This window comes from Abrus precatorius, unplaced genomic scaffold (assembly GCF_003935025.1).
Source record: "Abrus precatorius isolate BTA unplaced genomic scaffold, Abrus_2018 Scaffold9, whole genome shotgun sequence".
NCBI lineage: Eukaryota > Viridiplantae > Streptophyta > Magnoliopsida > Fabales > Fabaceae > Abrus > Abrus precatorius.
In genome coordinates this window covers 29,567,403-29,586,238 of record NW_020874439.1, presented here as the reverse complement: position 1 = coordinate 29,586,238, position 18,836 = coordinate 29,567,403, and the positions used below count along the sequence as shown (strand labels likewise).

Genomic DNA, 18,836 nt, shown 5'->3' with positions numbered 1-18,836 from the left:
CAATTGAGCCACTAAACTTGTCATATCATTAATCATTCACAAGGTAAACAGATAGACTATCAATACTTTGAGACAGGAAATATTAACCAAAGGCTTAAAGTTGTCACTCAGTATTAAACATTCGGTCATTACACCACAAGAAGCAAGCAGAGGCAATGAAATATTAATAAAAGTGGGAATAACAAATGGCTTGTTTCATTTAATGGTTGAAAAATCATATACCTAATGTCCTAAGGAATTCTAAATGTTGGAAGGTCAAGTAATTTAAAATTAGAATCATGCTTTCATTTCTTTCAAAAAAGATAAAAATTATGGATACAGTACCACCGGCAAATAACTAACGGGATAATAAATCAACTAATAAATAAACTGCTTAAACAAAAGACAACTTTTTTGGGCTAGCTCGTCACCCTACTTGCAAGTGCATGTGCAGACACAGAGATTGAGAAGCCTAGAATATTTTTCATTGTCACGATGCAGACAAATTCAAAATTATAAACATTTAAATACATAGATAAAAATAGTGATATAATCTTGAGGATGAATAAAGTAAGATTGAGTCTCACATGTAACAGGTCGCAGGTTTGAAAGTCCATTTATTTTCTTGAAATGAAATAATCGTAAATTCTCTAAAAATTTTGAGTCTAAAAGGCTTTCTTGACCTGAACTAAGGCACCATTCCTCCACCTACAATTTTTAGTATAAAAATGGAAAGGAAACAGATATGAGTGGATATGGTTGTCTGCTACTCTGATATTCTTTTATCAAGGAAGAGGCGAGAGGAGGGAATGGAATCTGATGGCATTAACTGGATTTCTTGATCCTTACAACAGCCACTCACTTTCCTTATAACATTTCATATATACACTGTATAACACGACAGCCTTGCCTTGCAAGAATTTTTACTTGAGAAACAAAGTTGATAAAATCTTTACGCGTTCAGTCTTCAATGCATCGTATAAACATTATTTTTCTACTATGGATTTTATGTATTAAATTTTATCTGAGATAATGACGCAAGAAACTTGGCAGGTCATTCTTGATCAAATAGTTTTGACTTTTTCACACCATTTTTTCTTACATTCTTTTTATCGTCCTTTTTCTTTTTTTATCCATCATTCATTACATCTCTTATTTTCTCTCTTTTCTTTGTTGTCTTCTTTTTATATCTTTCTATTCCTTCCCCTCATTTCACACCTCACAAGTGCGTGTGAAACAAACATTATCCTTCGTCAAATAAATGAATTATCCTTCACCAGAAAATTCAACCCCAAAATCTTCCGCAGAACCAATCTGGACCCTGCAGCCGCTACTAGATCCTTTTGTTTTGACCCATCCTTGTATTATCATAGCATTTCCATAATTCCATCGCGCAACACATCGTTTTTAGTGGCAGTCTCTATTATGATTAGCTAGCACTTTTCTTCTAGCCCAACAGCCTGTATTATAGAGACTAACTTTATGTAGGTGTAAAATTATCTTTCTCAATTGAGTCTCCGAAGGAAAATTTCATCTGTGTTCCTAATTCTCCTAACATCGAGTACAGTATCCTTTTCCTATAACCTGAATTATTCTTAACAAAATATTTAGATTCAAAATCTTCAAGATGAACCAAGCTGGATGCTGCTTCTTTCTGTAATCCCCTTTCTTTTATCATCAATCTCACTCCTTCAACATCATCCCATTTCCCTTGAGAAGCATATATATTTGACAGCATAATATAAGGACCGATATCCTGTGGCTCTAACTCAACAAGTCTCTTGGCTACAATCTCTCCTAGCTCCGTGTCTAAGTGGGTACTACAACCAGAAAGTAGAGCTCCCCACAATGCAGATCCAGCCTTCACAGGGACCTTCCTTATAAGCTCTTCTGAATTTTCCACCAAACCAGCTCGAGCAAGGAGATCAACCATGCAACCATAGTGTTCAACCTTGGGTTCAATTTTGTAAACTCGACGCATGAGATCAAAATACCACCAACCCTCCATGACCATTCCAGCATGAGTACACGCAGATAACACACAGATAAAAGTGGCATCATTTGGCTGCATTCCATTCTTCTCCATCTCCAAGAACATTTCAAGAGCCTTGTCACCATTCCCATGCAAGCCATATCCCATGATCATAGCATTCCACGATACAATGCTTCTGACTGGCATCTCATCAAAAACATCCCTAGCCAAATCCATAGCCCCACATTTTGCGTACATTGTCAATAGACAAGTCAAGAGCAAGACATCAAGTTTGATGTTGTTACTTTTGATAAAAGAATGAACCCACATTCCCACACTGAGCCTCCCCAAATTAGCACATGCGGTGAGGACACTCACCAGGGTAGCCTCATTCGGCACCACCTCTCTTCCTTCCATCATTTTATCAAACATCCTTAAACACTCACCAAAATTCTTCATTCTCACGTGCAGCGCCAACACAGAATTCCACGTAACCACATTCCTTACTGCCACAGGCATTCGATCAAAAAACTCAACAGCCAGAAAGACATTCCCAACCCTCGCACACCCATCAATCATACAGTTCCAAGACACAACATCCCTCTCAGGCATTCCTTCAAACAACACATTCGCAGCATCCAAATCCCCAACACCCACATACCCCGCAATCATACAATTCCAACTAAAAAAATCCCTCACAGGCATTTCATCAAACAGTTTACGAGCAGCACCAATATCCCCATTCTTCACATACCCATCTACCATGGAGTTATAACTAACCAAATCCAACACACAACTTTCATCAAACAGCAACCGGGCATAACCAATTCCCCCAAAAACAGAGTACATCCGAATCAGCGAGTTCCGCACAAACAAATCAGAGTCAAACCCGAATTTAATAATTCGGGCATGACCCTTTTGGCCTTCAAGGGTCGACCCGATTTCGGTGCAAAGTTTGATTAAGAGGGGGAAAGTGTAATGATTTGGGGGAACAGAACGAGCGAGCATGTGATGATAGTAAAAACGGAGAGCGGAGGGGAAATCGTCTATGCGCGCGTGGGCTCGGATGATGGTGTTGGAGAGGAAGGCGTCGGGGTGATGGAGATGGCGGAAGAGGGAAATGGCGCGTGGGAGTGTGAGCGCGTGGGAAGAGAGTTTCTTGATGGCGGTGGTGGCGAAGAGAGGGTGTTGTGAGAGGTTAGAAACGATGAGTTGCGCGTTAAGTTTGTCCCACTGTTGGAGGCCGTTGCATGATTCCAACGCCGCAAACAACACTCGCTCCTGTTTCCCCATTGCAGTTTCCTTTTGGCGGTAACATTACCAAAAGATTTATACAAAATCCCACGAGTTAACACAATCTCAAATATAATTTAAATCTGTCATTGAAATATATTTTCTATTTTTTAAAATTTAAATATATTAAAATTAAGTTTGAACTTGGATGGATTAACTAAACAAGATAGGTTATTAATACGCTTGATACAAAGCCGTACTCGGATGACTTCAAAAAACAAAAAAAAAAGGAGCAATATTTAAAGTACATTGATATTCTTTATTATTTGGTCAAATTTATGTAAATCTTACTGAATAATAAAACAGTTTTTTTTTTCAAGTATGCTAAAAGTACATAATAAAAAAATAAATAATATTTTCTATTAAAAATTATAGCATTAAATGTTGTCAATACAATAAATTATATATTTTTTATAATTTTTAATAAAAATTTATTACAGAAACTTTGACGTAAGTGTATAATGTCAATGTTAGTCTTTCAATCAAACAACCAAAACAAAAATGAACAACAAACTAACGAACAAGCTGTATTATATTTGTTCTTTCACGGCTACCTCTCGACTTGTTTTACGTAACTTTTCTCACATAATGCTGTTAAAGTCTAAAAGACTAATGAATCTTTACAGATCTGAGGCAAATACATTCCGAAATAAATAGCACGAAGCAGAAAGATACAAAACTTCAAGACGAGGTATAGTCAGCAAGAACATCCAGACTGAGGTTGAGAGTCTGGGTTAGCAGAAGACCTTAGGTTCACATCGACCATATCTTCTTGTTTTGTGGTAGATAGTGTTTCCATCCCAGGTAATGCCGCAGCAATTTTTCTAAAGAGGGCCTAAATATGTAGGTTCGGTAAAGCAGTACTATAAGATGTCAGAACCAGGTACATAAAATACAAGCAGATATAAAACCGAATTTAAACAATTAGTAATAATAATAATAATATTTTATTAAAAATATTTATTAAACTTACTGCTTTTAAATCCTTAAATTTATTCTTGAAGATTAAGGTTAACAAAACCCATATCATATGCAAGTATACCTAGCATACAAGAAGCTAACTTTTGAAAATTATGTTGACTTGTAGGAAAAATTAACTGTTGGCTGCATTCTGCAAGACATATATATTTAGGAAATGACACCTAACACGATAGTTCAGATCCCAATTGAATCATTTGGAACATCTAACCTAAGGCAATGCAATAAGTGTATACTGTACACGAAAATATTTTTCTTCCAAGGAAAATTACTAAAAATAAATGCATGCACCCCAGGGCCCGGTGATCATTTCTTTTTTATTATTTCAAGCTGATATTTATAAAATATCTTTGGCAAAACAAGGGAAGGCTTACCTTTATATTAAATCCAGCTTTTGCACTAGCTTCAATAAACATAACATTTAGCTCCCGGGCCTTTGCTTCCCCTTCCTCTGTGGAGACTTGCCTGTAGAATGTAAAGAACATTATCACTCATAAACAAATGACGATCCAAAAGAAGACATTACTCCAGTTACCATCTGGGTGAATTATCAAGCATTTCATTAGCAACAACTTGTATATAATTGATTTTTAAACATTTATTATAAAATTTTTATCATAAAATGTGACAAGTCACTGTACCATAGCAATCCTTGCAAGAAAGAAGCTACTGAAAGGAAATGTAAAACAGTTCAAACTACAGAAAGACAGCAGAACAAGGATGCAGAGTGCACACGAAGCATCTCAAGGGCCAATCCATTCAAGCTACCAAAGCCTAGAAGCAAATATAGATCTCCCTTTCATAGACTCATAGGATATAGGATTCTGCTAATACCTGACTTCATCTTTCATGGATAACAGTGACTGGTCTAAAAATTAAGCAAGACTGTGTTTGGATTAGCTTTATTTGGGACAAAATCACTTTTTCTTTTGCAAAATCCTGAGCGTTTCTAAGTAAAAAGTGATTATTTTACCAAAAATTACCCTTACCAATGCGTGGTTAGGAAAATCAAACACTTTCCCAATTAACTAAGTTAGGAAATAATTTTCAGTCTTCAGCAAGAAAAAAAACCATATTTTAACATTTTAACAGTTTTTCCTGATAATTTTGCAAACACAGTATGAGGATAGAAAGCCAAATTGGATGACATCTTTTACTTTCCCTCCTCCCATTTTCCTCAGATATCTATCTCAGACATACACATCTGATAATAAATATCTTTAAAAGAAGAGATTGAATAAAATCCTAAAAAATGCCATGTTGACGACAAGGGAGGCACTGGTCAACAAACTGGATTATTTCATAGTTTTCTATTGGTCTTTCATGCATTGTAAACAGTGTTGTATATGCCTAATTTATAGCTTGAAATGTTCTTCATTTTGTTTTAAGGGACTAATTGTCACGAGTCATTCATTCTCAAGGAATTTTGCAGACAATTCAGGGCTTAAAACAGTGGCAAAGTAACTATTCCAGCAATTTAGTTAAATATTATCCAATTTATAACTCATTTCTCCATGAAACACTAATCCCCCTTCATATGCTTGACGAATTTTTCAATTACCTTGAATCTATTGTTCTTCCATTCTCTTTCCCAAATCCCATAATCTAGCCTGTGAAGAATGTAATGAATATTTGTGTAGTTATACTTTCCTGGACCACAACAATTTCTTCTTTACTAACCCACATACTTTTTTCTGGGTTTTAATTAGTAATTAGCCAAAATCAACATCAAAGAGGTCATTAAATATTGGAGAACATGACAGGCAACGTCCTCCAATTAAAAGAGTGAATATAAGGAAAAATATAAGAGATGCAAGGATTATAACTTGACTTGTGTGTAACTGTTCGAAACAGAATGTTAACTACTTTATTATAGTTAGTTAATTCAGTTTTTGGGTTGGGAATTAGATAGTGATTTGTATCACGCCATGAAACAGGGCAGTGTAAACTATCAGATAAAGTGTGTCTACTGTTGATAACTCATTACCTTTTATCCACAAGGTCAGTTTTGTTCCCAACAAGAACGACAATAACATCACTGCCTCTTTCACTGCGTACCTCTTCAATCCACTTTGATGTGTTGAGGAAAGTCTGACGACCTATATCACAAGAGTGCTGAATAATCAGAAAGGATCCATCAAAGTGTTTTGGAACAGGGAACAAAAAAAATATGCACAAATGCTTCAAGTCATCCAGAGAGATTTGGGTTGTCTACAGGTAATAGGCAGTGGCTGTTAAAGAAGACTGCATCTTAAAAGGTTCTGGTTCCTAGTGATGTGCCACCTAGTTGGCTTAGTCCTACCTTCAACTCAGAGGAAGGCCACATGTTTATTCCATGTAACCACCATATATCTATCTATCTATCTATCTATATCTATATATATATATATATATATATAAAAGAAAAAGGGAGGTGGAAGGACTTTAGGCAAGGAAGTGAAAATCAAGATTTTACTGAATTCAAATACATACATATCTATATATAAGAAAAATAATCTTTATATCACTACAAAAACTTAATTAAACTTGAATTGAAGATCTAAAGGTCATATAACAACTCCAAATGCAAAAGACCAAGCTTTTGACAAGTGAGTGACAAAAACAAAAAGGAGAACATAAAAAAATAAAAAAAACAGAGGAAGGGAAACCAGCAGTTGAACCAGTACCCATGCGAAGATGAAAATTCCTCCTTCTCCACCCAAAGCCCAATGAACCAACACCCAGGAATAGAGAAGAAGATTGGCAACACCATGATGCAAAAAATAGGGTGGGTATTGAGAAAATAATATCATTTAGGATTGAGAGGAAAATGGGATTTTGGGTTTCATCCACCTGGGCATTGGGTTAAAACTGAAAACATGTTTTTGTGGTCCAACTCGGTGGATCGCATGATCCCACTGTTTTTTAGTTTAAGCCTGGCAATCCCACCAGATTGAAAGTCAAAGCATGATCAAGATCATACAGGCTGCCACAAATTGTAGAATCATGCAATCTTACTAGTGAGATCACAATTTTTACTATCATGGCTTTAAGCATCTTACATCCATCATACAAATCAATAAAGAGATAGAGGGAATGTAATAATTGAAATGGAGGAATGCCTCAGGTGTTATTTGCAACAACATAATATTGCTCAAGCTTAAAGGAAAAATTCACTGCACAACTATCAGTTTTGCAATGTTGTATTAAGTGTTATGTAGTAAAAAGAAAATAAACTCAGTGTGCAGAGATGAGAGTGCTGCATAAGATGTGCAGACATACTAGACATAATAAGATTAACAATGAATGTATTAAAGAGCAAGTTGAGGTAGCACTTATAGTAGAAAAATGGTAGAATCTTTCCTTGAGTGGTTTGGCCATGGATGGAGAAAACATGTAGAAGCTCAACTGCTCTAGTAAGAAGAGTAGATCAGATGTAGGGTAATCTTTTCACTAGAGGTAGGAGGAGACCAACATAAACTGTAGGTAAAACTATCTTAGTGCTACTTGGTCCATACAGCTGACCTCATCTAATGGAAAAATGTTTAATTTTTTCTGGAGAATTGAAAAATGAACATTCCACTTATATTCAAAAGAGAGAAAAAGCAATAATTTAAAAGAAAGTGAAAATCTTTTTTCAATATGCTACTGCTACATACATATTGAAAAATAAATAATGAATTGCAAACTCAAAGCTCTTCAAATTCAACATTTCAAATAACTGGCATCCAAAAAGGAAAAACAATTCTAGTTAACTACTCATATATAATATGAATTTGATTAAAATACACTAACAGTGTAAACTTTTTCTACATTATTATCCAATCATGAATTGCCATGTCATTGACAATCAATGATTTTTGCAGTAATTACTTTAAAAATCATATCTACAATATTTTCTAATTGATTGACAATATAAAAATCTTTACACTAACAATGTACCAAAATTGAACTCTTATTATAATGAAAAATTTGCAAGAAAGTAAAATTGTCACAAAAGGAATAGGTGAAAAGAAAACACATCTAAATGGCATACTTGCAACATCATACACGATGACAGCAACAGAGGAATCCCTAATGTAGCTTGGAATTAGACTTCTAAATCTTTCCTGTCCAGCAGTATCCCTATCACCGCACATGAAGTAAAAATGAAGATATTGAGAGGGAAAAAGTTGAAAAGAATTCAATAATAAATCAATAGGATAATGCTTATATATGGAAATTAAAAATTGTCAATCAAAAGCGTCAAACTTTATGTAGACCAGTCTGGTTTGCCAGTATACATCAATCATCAAACATTTGAAGTAGGACATAATGCCAAACATACAAAACAGGAATCAAATATTTTAAAGTTATAAACACCATATGTTGCAAATCTCAAGATGCATTATAGCATCATGTTCAGCTTAAATCAACAAACTCCAAAACCTGATTTTATGCTATAAAGACAAATACAAATGAATATAAGAGCAGAATAGTTACTATAGTTAAAAACCATTGAAAGCAGACAATATACTCAGATTAAAAGGTATAAGATAAAGGCAAAAAAAAGACTTCAACCAATCATAAAAGATTACACCTTCACAAAGCATTGTCCGATATACTGAATAAATCTTTGAAATACAAAAATAAAATGTAATATACAAAAGAAACAAGATAACATCAAATTGTGATGCATGAACAGTTCAATAACTCGCATATTTTAGGAGTGGATGAAATTGAAAAAGAAAAAGGAGGGTGAGAGGGGTTGTTCATCATCCCTCATCTGCATAGAATTTACATTATCTACTAGATTCCAAAATTTAGTACTTCATTATCTCTGTACATTTAATGAGGAAGAGAAAAATTAGATTGTTAACATAATAGCATTGGCACTCATCTTCATTTCAGACCAAACAATGTGATTCTTACTTCCCCTACCATTCCTTAACCTTCCAAACAGAATTTTCAAAACAATCAAGCCACATCTTACCACAACTGCAGTCGGACAGTTCGATCTTCAAGATACATAGTTTTTGATAAAAAATCAATACCGATCGTAGCCTGTTTGGCAGAAGGAAATATAAGTGAGTCCAATTAAAATGTCAAATCAATATAGAAAAATGGAAATGCAGACAGGGCAAGAATATGCATAAGACAAACTAGTTGAAAGATAACCTTATTGTCTGAAAATTATTTGGTATGAGTCAGCATGACTACAAAGGTAGAGTTAGTGGATACATCTTCAATGTGGGTCCTATTCTTAATTTCTTATCATCGAAAAAGTGGCAAGAAAAGGCAACTAAAAGGGGGAACAAATAGGTTACTGCTAAGGGGTTTCACCTCCATATAGTTCAAGCTTCTAAGACATAAGTTATAGGATTTAGCTCTAAAATAAGATAAGTAAGTGTGTAAAGCGAGAAACTAAGGCTCCATTAACATTTCATGTCAGAGTTAAGTTTACACTTCTTAGTAAGAACCAAGATGAATGGAAACTGTTTTGTTTCTCTCCTCCCTGTCCCATTCCCTCCCCGTAAATTGCTCACACAACATAAATATATCAAAATCACAATTAGGCATAGCACCAAAGCTTTAAAATGAAAATTATTAGAAAATGTCTCCTAATCAATATAAATCGACAAAATTGTAAGGTGAGTGATAAAAAAAATAAAAATAAAAACCTTCTACAAAAACTCATTGGTGCCGTTTAACATTTTGTCAAAAACATCAACAAACCGAAGCTAAATTGGGTAATGTATCAACAATCACAGGAAAACTGAAACAAAAGCAACGATCCGAATGCAAGTAAAAGCGCGATCTCTGAAAAAGGGTAATAAAAAAGTGAAAGTGAGATTGGATCTGAGAAGAAGACCTGATAAGTGTTGTCGAATTTGTCGTACATGAAGCGAGTGATGATGCTGGTTTTGCCGACGGATTGATCCCCCAAGAACACCAACTTGTACTTTGCAAGAGCCGACACTGGCGCCATTCTTACAATTCACTCTACCAATCACCACAATTCAATTCTCTCAACTCTCTTTAAGAATCTCCTCCGCAAACCAAAGCACTGCATAAAGAGTTTATTATCATATATGCTTGGGTCATGGATTGGTGGGTGCAATTTTTAAATTAACTTTAGTGCACATCTACCTGGATTTTGTTACTCTTTTTTATTACCAAATAATTATTGCTGTTTTTGTTTTTTACTTTCGCTTTATATTCGTTATTAGCTGGTCAATCATAACCAAGAGTAAACTATTAACAGATTAATTTTGGAATATGAATCAATTTTAATCTTTATTATTTCTTTAAATATTAGTCTTAAATTTTTTAAAAACTATTTATTTTTATTATCATTTTATGGATTAAAATAAATATTCTTTTATAAATTTAAAATTAATAAATAAATTTTAAGTTTTAAAATATTTAGTTTATATAACTTAATTAACTCAAAGGTTTATTCAATAACTTCTGCATGAATTTTAATTTATACAGTTAATTTATTTTGAGAGTATAAATGAATATAATTAAAAGTAAAAAATACAGTTTAAAACGTTAATAATACAGTTGTGTTAAAATTTGATAGGAAGAACTTTGTTAGCTTTATAACTTTACCACTCATGAATTCGAAAAGGATAAAATTCATATACATATTAACTCTGAGTTGTTAGATCAGAATAAATGCTGGACCGGTGTTCGGTGAAATGCATGTTGGTAATGATTTGAACTGACGAAAAATAATCAATTACAAATTAATCCTAATTTTGTTAATTTATTTAAGTTAACAGAAATGTATTTTTAAAATATTTTAATTTCAATACAAATGATTTATATTTAAATGATAAATGAGTCAAAACAGGTCTTAATTATACTAATTAAATATATAAATATGTTTATGATTCTAAAATTCATTGTATATGTACCTATTATTCCGTAAACATTAGTTAAAATTTTCTAGCTCTTCTCAAATCCCAATTTTTTATATTTTTAAATTATTTATTTTTGTAAGTTAAAGTACACTCTTAATGAGAGTGACTTAAATTCTTTTTTGTTTTTATACTTTCTTGCTCATAATATGACATTATCATGTTATTTGATGATACATGATCCAAAATCTTGAGTTACATTAAACAAGGAAGGAGAAGTTACTAAAAAATTTAAATATGATGAACTAAGTTAAAAAGAAAAATAATTATAAAGGAAACGTATAAGCAACATATCTTTCATTGAGTACTAAAAAAAGATTTTACTTAATAGAAACAAAAATAAAATTAAAAAAGAAAACCATGTCTTGATGTCTAGCATGCATCTCTCATCTGTCTTGGACTCTTAAATTTCTTTCTTTTAACATACATTGTTTCCATCTCTCACACCTATTTTCCATTTTGAGCTACTAATGTCTCACATTATTGTCTATTAAAGAGGAAGGCCAGATTCATGTGTGGGACAATTCATAAGGTATTGCAGGGTTAGACTGAGCCAAGTGGATGATGCAAAGTGCAATACCACATAGCTGGAAGAGATTGTAATTTTCCTGTGTCAAAGGAGAAACTTCACCCCTCTCCACAAAACCTTGCTGGCATGTTGAGGCTGCTTCCATAACTGAACTCATCCATGTCCTAGTCACTTCATAATTCCCAGATAAGAAAACTCCTATGGAATTCACTATTGTCCATGCTGCATCAGAGTAAAGTTCCAAGCAATCTGCTAAACATCCCAAAGCCAAGTTATCTATACTTGTGCTATCTAATAGCTTCTCTATGGTTGCCACTGTGCTAGTCACATTCTCTAGAGCTAGCTCCATTGCAACCAATGCTAGCCCTTCAAGATTTGCTGAGTGACTCACTGGAATTACTGGAAGGGAAGTTGAACAGAAGCCATAGCTCAAGATGATGGATTGGTTGGCACATTGTTGGCAGGTTTGGTCAATTATGTCTTTGGGCACCATTAAGGTAGAGTTTGTTCCAAGAGGGAGTGTGATGAGAAACAGTACTGTAAGGCAGAAAGAGAAGCATAAGAAAGGAGAGTGTAACATTATTTGTTGGGTATAAACTCAAACTGCCTGGGAACGTTGGTGCAAAGCTATAGAAAGAATGGGTGGTTCATATAAATGAAGGGGTTCAAGAGGAGCGGCAAGTACTATCATAAGGGAAGTTTCCTTAATGGATTGCTTAATTATGCTCTAGTATTCAAAACAAGAGAGTACTGTTTAGCTTTTACATTTGTTATTGAGTACAAAAAGTTGGCAATTTCGTGGGAACCATTTTAACTGCGGAAGCTTCCTAAGTTTACACACAAATGACATATTCACCACTAAGGACCAAAGGAAGTCGAAGAAAACGTCTTCATTGTCACTGGAGGTGATAAAGGTTATTTATCGCACATTGAATTGCTAAATGTTTGTGCTATTCTGTTTGGTAATTTCTTAAGACAAAATTCTTAAAATCTCATGCGTACCTCATTAACGTGCCAAAAGTTAACTTATTCCTATTCTGAATGTTGCCAGAAATTTGCTTATTGAAAGGAAGGCCCTCACGGGTTAGGCAATTTAGCTAATAAGCAATAGCATTAGTTTTTAAAATTTTTCAATATAGGTAGAACAGAGAAAAGTTAATGATGATTAAACCAGCACACATGTAAAAGCTCTCCATAAAAACAGAGCTACAAGCATAAGTCTGCCCCAACTCTTTTTTTTTTTTTGGGTTATCGTGGATTTTCTTGTCCTATTAGATTTTGTTAAAAAAATAAATTGAGCCCAATTATACTTCTATACATTTGCAAGTCTTAAACTAAGGTATTAATATAATAAAATTTTATATTGGTGAGTTAAAAACAAATCAAAAGTTATATAAATAAGACAACTTTAAATCTAAATTATCAAAGATATTTTAGATAAATATTTCATTATCTTAAAGTTTAATCACTTTTTATCGCTTGTAAATTGAGTTTACAATTAAAATCTTAATAATTTTAGACAAATAAATTCCTCAAGCCTTAACTAAAATGACATATAGTTTTCACTTTTTGCAAGTTTGAATTCCCATTTTCTTTGTACGTCGACGCAAAAAACTATATCGTGTAGCATCTATTTATCAAACATGTCAATTAAGACTAAAGGTTTTTTTTTTAATATTTTTAAGATATGTTTGAGAGGAGGTTTTTAGAGGAAAAGAGAAGGGAAGATATATTTTTTAATTTTAAATTAAAAAATTATATATTATTTATAATATCAAATACATTATTAATATATTAAATTTTTGTTAATATATTAATTTATATCTTTTATTTTTAAAAATATTAATTTTAAATATATTTATTTAAAATATAAATTTATATCTTCATTTCCAAAACTTCCCTTCCCAAACAACCCTTCTCTTAAAATAGCAACAACTATCTCTGTATGATTTTATTTTATTTTTTGTAATTTTATTTTGAAAAAAATTGAAATGAGAAAAAGTTACCAAAATAAGAAAATACAACTACCGAGGAACATGACTATAGAAAATTTACTCTAAGGCAGAATAAATATGCTTTGTATGACTATTGATTGATGGACCTTTTTTTTCATCATAGATCCCTAATAAATGTTCAAGTAGCGAATAAAACCTTAATTGATAAGGAATTCTTCACTTTAGTGCTTCAAAGAATAAAATATTACAACTAATTTTGAATGCGTAATTTTTTTATTTTATTTTTTATTAAAATTTGTTAATTAACTCTTGTAGAAATGATGATAAAACATATTAATATAATATATGTCTGTACTAATTAAAAATGTTACACACAAGGCAACTAAAAATACTTTATTTTATAAACATTCTTAACGAAATATTGTATGAAGGACAAAAATAAAGAGTTTTTTTTTTCTAGTCATCTTGTCTTGAATCATCGTTGGTTAACATAAGTAAAGATGTAATAGCGTGTTATACTGTACTTAATAGTTACAAACCATCTATATAAGAATTAATTAACAAATTTTAATTAAAAGATTAAAATAAATTGTAGATCACATATTTAAATTTTATTTTATTTTTATTTTTTATAATTAAATTAAATGACTATTTTTCATAAATGAATTTTAAGATTTAGTCCTCAACTGACTTATTAATATAAATTGCTTTAGGTCTTTTGCTAGAAAATTTTGATAGGGTGGAACACTATACAATGGAAAACATGCAAATCATAAAAACTTTTTTATTATATATAATTTTTTTTAATGTGTACTCGAGTACACAAGTTAAACAATAACATTTAACGTTATTAATATATTTAATTATATAATAGTATTTTGTTTTTCACATAAGTTTTTATTGTATACTTTTTATTACACGTTAAAAAAAACTATTGTTATTATTATTATTATCTGTCCTAGACCACGAATTACAGGGAAACACACGCATAGTGCATCACTGTTCCCACACATAACATTTTATGTAAATAAATTACGATCAAAATATAACATATATTTGTAACATTAAATTTTGACATCAAAATCTCATTATTCAATTAAGTACTTAAGGTTTGCTGCAAGTGAAATAACACGTTAATCTTGATTATGTAAAAAATTTATTTCTCAACTATCAAATGATCACAGATGATGATAGTTATTTTCAATCTTTTAAACCTGTAATTATGTTTTTGACTAAGGAAAAAGCAAATATATCAACAAATAATGTATCAATAAAACTTACAAAACATGTAAGTTATCAAAGAAATTTCTTTCAATCATGAAGATCTTATATATTTATTGTATGAATTTTTATAAATAATAAATATGACCCTATGATATCACTAATACTATCAATTTCAATTTCATATCCACTCAATAAGCATCAAACAATACAGTGTTACATAATTCTCAACAAATTAATAGCCAACAATAGCTTCACACACTTCACGAAAATAAACAAAAGTCTGTGCTTATTAAATCACTTAGATTTGATTGCTTATCTCATCTTAGTGCAGTCTGAGCTAATTCTATTATTACATCACCAAGTTGTCTAGTGAGTTGCAGTTCACCTTCCCTGCTTTTGCTGGGGGTAACCACACGTTCTGCAGCTTCTCTATATAAAATCTTGAAAGCAGCATTTGATAATATCAACTAGTTAGGTATTACATCTGCTATAGCAGATCATCAAGTTAGGTATTTCAAACATAGTTTCATCAGCAACAAATAGAGAGGCAATCTTGAATGTGTTTGAGACCCGACTATTGAGACTCATTGGTATCACTTCCATCAGACTTGGTCTTGCTCCGCTTGTTCTAGCTCTAGATTAGAAAAACAAAGGGAAAGTCAGCATCTTAAAAAATAATGAATTAAAATCATCAGAATTTATTTTTCCTTTTTAATTGTAATGCTAATGTGGCCAAGTTATTAAAATGAAAACAAGGAGTGTAAAACAATAAACTACTTAAAACCTTATAAACTCGATCGCTTACCTCTTCCTCATTTGAGAGTATACATTTAAAAAATCGATGCTACTACCACTATCTTACTTTTATCATCTTTCTCAACAAGACAATAGCTGCATCATATAAAGATGAAAACATACATATTAAACTTGTACGTTCTTAAACATAAAGATTTACACTAAAAGAAAAGTCATCATTTCTATGAAAACATACATATATTAAACTTGTTACGTTCTTAAACATAATCAAAGCTTTACATTACAAGAAAAATCATCATTTCTGGGGTTAAATATATCATTTTTCAGATAAAAACCGCCACAAACATATTTTCCAGCATTTTTAAGAACCAGTTCCACGTGAGCCACAATTGTATTTGGCAGTTCTTCAGATAAACATCGCCACAAATGATCAAATGTGCCAAACTCTTTTCTGATGGATTTTAAATAGTAAAAATGTCATGCAAGTAAAAACCGCCACAGCCATTATCAACAAATATTGATCTTGGTTGCACCCACCATACCCTGTACTTCATTATGCATCTCCTTCACAACTGCTGTGCTGTCAGATATAGTTATTAGGTCCCCTCTTACCTCAATTATCTGTTGAATCTCTAGCAAATGGTGCCTCAAACCCAGACTTTTCAACTTATCATCATATCCTAATATTACATCCACTCCTACAAATTCAAACAAGTAGAAGTCTTGCAAAACCTTCAAATTTGGAAGTTGTAACTCCACAGCTCCTCAATAAACCCCTTGACTGTCATTGCCCATTGGCTACTTCCATAAAATAACCTTTGCAATGCAACTAAGTACTAACATTTAGCTACAGGTTTAGCTCATCTTCTTCTGCTTCCTCTTCTTACTCACCTGTTCCCCTTCTTCAACAGAATATTCTTCTCCTAAAAAAATCACATGCAATTGTTTATCGTGCCAAACATGTCCTAGGTGGAATCGCTCATCACATCAGAAACAAAGCCCTCTCTGTCTTTTGTTGTTTTCTTCCTCCTCAATCAACTTCTAGAACCTCAAGCCCCTGTTGTTGGTACTGCCAGCACTATCTTCACGTGTCTTTTTTGTTAGAGTCCAGCACAACTAAAATTATTCCCATAAATATTCGTGCCTTCTACCCTGTCTATTTTGGATGTTTTGAAGGAATCAGTTCAAAGTTTTGATTAAATGTAACTTTTTTTCTAGATTATTACAAGTATATTTTTAAAAGAAATAATTTTGTTCGAGCTATGTAACTATAGCTATTTAGTCTAACATTCATACGCAAAATTTATACTTGCAACCATTAATTAAATTATAAATTGATTCAAATAAAAGTATAAAAAAAATTAATATAAAATGTAACAGTGTGTCTATGTATTATTTAATACATATATGAAATGTTCTCTAACTTTGTGTTCATTTTTTTTTTATCTCTTTTGTTTGGATTGGTATTTGAATTTCATGGTGTGAAACTAATTTGAGTTAAGTTATAATGTATGATAAGACTCTCACTAAATATTAATGCAGACACATTGTTAAAAAGTCGAACTTAATATCATTAACTAGTTTAGTGATGCAAATCTTTCGATCAAGATCCCAAAATTAATCCCTTTTGAAACATATAAATCTTTCTCGGTAAAGTCTTTTTATACATTCAAACACAAATCAAACCCAAATTAACATATTTAAAGATATGCTAAGATCTGTAATTTACACATAGCACTTGAAAATATTTATTAAAGAATAAAAAATATTTATGATATTTACTTAGGATTGTTCTGTTTGGGGCACGAAATTAAGCATAATTACAGAAAAGGAACCAGCACCACCATGTGAGGATTTTCTATTCTCAGTGAGAGAGATTTCTTTATCTATTAAGGCAGTTATCATGGACTCAAAGACAACAAATCAGTTCCATTATAACAATGTTTTATTCATCTTCCCATACATCTGTTTTTCATTTTTCTTTTAAATGTTTTCTCTTGAATGAGCCTGTCAATTTAATCTACAAAATAAGACTATGTTTAGTAAAAGTAACTTGTAGTGTATTTAAGAATTTATAATTTATTGACTTAGTCAATAACTTGTTGTACAAGTGCTCGGTAAAAAAAAAGTTTATAACTTTCAAAAGCTATCTTTTTATTCTCTTTGTATTTAGTATACTCTCATTCTTTTTTCTTCCCTATTTTTTTATCTACTTTTTGTCTCTTCTATCCAACAAAACACGTGTTAACCGAAGCTAGCATAGCCAAAACGGTATATGAAGTTAATTAGTGGCAGGGAAAACTGCCAACCCACGTAAGAATTGGGTGCATGGTGGGGACCTGGGAAATGGCCTCTTCTAAATCGCAATGATCCTCCACTTTGTCTAATCATGCTGAATTGTAAACTAGCCTCTCACTTATTCTTAGTCATCACATCCAAAAAATAATAAAAGGAATCAAACCTTTAGTTCTGAATTGTGATCATCACGCATCAACTAAAACCAACAAAAAAAACACAGAATAAAATATACTTTTGGGTGTAAGGAGTGGAAGAACTTTACAAGTTCACAATCATTCAAACAGAAATGATTCATATTAGGTGGACTAACAAAGTTATGACATTGTATTAAGTTTTTAGAAGCAAAAACATTATTCTCTCCATGTAATAACTTAAGACAAACCCATTTCATGATTTTGACAATATGTATATGCTTTTCCTCAATAATTTTGGCGGAACATTTGGATAAAAGCCAAAGATATTACATTGAGTTCAAAGTAAACGTGGTTCTCCTTTGTTAAAGGGGACATTTCACCTTTCTTATCTTTGAACTGATCTTCACAGGTAACTGAGTCATCCAAGGAAGCACTCACGTGTATACCAGCCGTGTCCAAATCCTTGAACTTGAAAGCAACCATGGCATCTTCTAAAGCTGAAAGGGAATCCTTATAGAGATCAAAGCAATCCCTTAGACAAGCCTTACTATATTGATCAAAACTTTTGTTCTTCAAGTGCTCCGAAATTATGCAAACCATTTTGGTTCCGTTGGATTTTGTTAGCTGAATTGACATGCCCACAAGATCTTCGAGGTTGGAGGGTGCTGGTTGCCACTTGGAGGAGGCATCTTTGAGGGATGCAACACAGAAATCATAGCTCAAATTTGGGTCGTTCTTGGAGGCCTCTCTGCAAGATTGAAGGATAAGATTAGAGCCATTCGAGCATTGAAAGAGAAAGATAAAGAGAATCACAATATATAAAGCGAATTTCAT

At 32.4% G+C, this 18,836-nt stretch overlaps 4 protein-coding genes across 5 annotated transcripts; all 4 read right to left on the bottom strand.

Moving 5' to 3' along the window:
- Positions 1 to 1,099: 1,099 nt before the first annotated feature.
- On the bottom strand, positions 1,100 to 3,448 carry LOC113850477 (pentatricopeptide repeat-containing protein At3g29230-like). Its single transcript, XM_027481038.1, has one exon. It carries the CDS (start codon positions 3,242 to 3,244, stop codon positions 1,460 to 1,462), a length of 1,785 nt encoding a protein of 594 aa, XP_027336839.1. The 5' UTR covers positions 3,245 to 3,448; the 3' UTR covers positions 1,100 to 1,459.
- A 284-nt stretch (positions 3,449 to 3,732) lies between these two features.
- On the bottom strand, positions 3,733 to 16,365 carry LOC113849034 (ras-related protein RABH1b-like). 2 transcript variants are annotated; one of them, XM_027478582.1, is made up of 7 exons: positions 16,345 to 16,365; positions 10,053 to 10,142; positions 9,174 to 9,244; positions 8,238 to 8,326; positions 6,210 to 6,321; positions 4,597 to 4,687; positions 3,733 to 4,079 (listed from the first exon to the last, which is right to left on the bottom strand). In XM_027478582.1, exons 1-7 carry the CDS (start codon positions 16,363 to 16,365, stop codon positions 3,942 to 3,944), a joined length of 612 nt encoding a protein of 203 aa, XP_027334383.1. In that variant the 3' UTR covers positions 3,733 to 3,941. The 2 variants fall into 2 exon arrangements, with proteins under 2 accessions (XP_027334383.1, XP_027334382.1); XM_027478581.1 differs by lacking the exon at positions 16,345 to 16,365 and having other exon boundaries at positions 10,053 to 10,255.
- LOC113849035 (putative invertase inhibitor) lies at positions 11,474 to 12,249 on the bottom strand. Its single transcript, XM_027478584.1, has one exon. It carries the CDS (start codon positions 12,213 to 12,215, stop codon positions 11,616 to 11,618), a length of 600 nt encoding a protein of 199 aa, XP_027334385.1. The 5' UTR covers positions 12,216 to 12,249; the 3' UTR covers positions 11,474 to 11,615.
- Positions 16,366 to 18,287: 1,922 nt separating the features above from the next.
- On the bottom strand, positions 18,288 to 18,836 carry LOC113851169 (putative invertase inhibitor). The gene has a single exon (XM_027481648.1). It carries the CDS (start codon positions 18,834 to 18,836, stop codon positions 18,288 to 18,290), a length of 549 nt encoding a protein of 182 aa, XP_027337449.1.

Coding starts and splice junctions, on each gene's coding strand:
- LOC113850477 (XM_027481038.1), bottom strand. CDS start 3,244: ATGGGGAAACAGGAGCGAGTGTTGTTTGCGGCGTTGGAATCATGCAAC.
- LOC113849034 (XM_027478581.1), bottom strand. CDS start 10,169: ATGGCGCCAGTGTCGGCTCTTGCAAAGTACAAGTTGGTGTTCTTGGGG. Junction 9,245..10,052: donor AATTCGACAACACTTATCAG/GTCTTCTTCTCA, acceptor TCTGCCAAACAG/GCTACGATCGGTATTGATTT. Junction 4,080..4,596: donor AAGCTGGATTTAATATAAAG/GTAAGCCTTCCC, acceptor CTACATATTTAG/GCCCTCTTTAGAAAAATTGC.
- LOC113849035 (XM_027478584.1), bottom strand. CDS start 12,215: ATGTTACACTCTCCTTTCTTATGCTTCTCTTTCTGCCTTACAGTACTG.
- LOC113851169 (XM_027481648.1), bottom strand. CDS start 18,836: ATGAAATTCGCTTTATATATTGTGATTCTCTTTATCTTTCTCTTTCAA.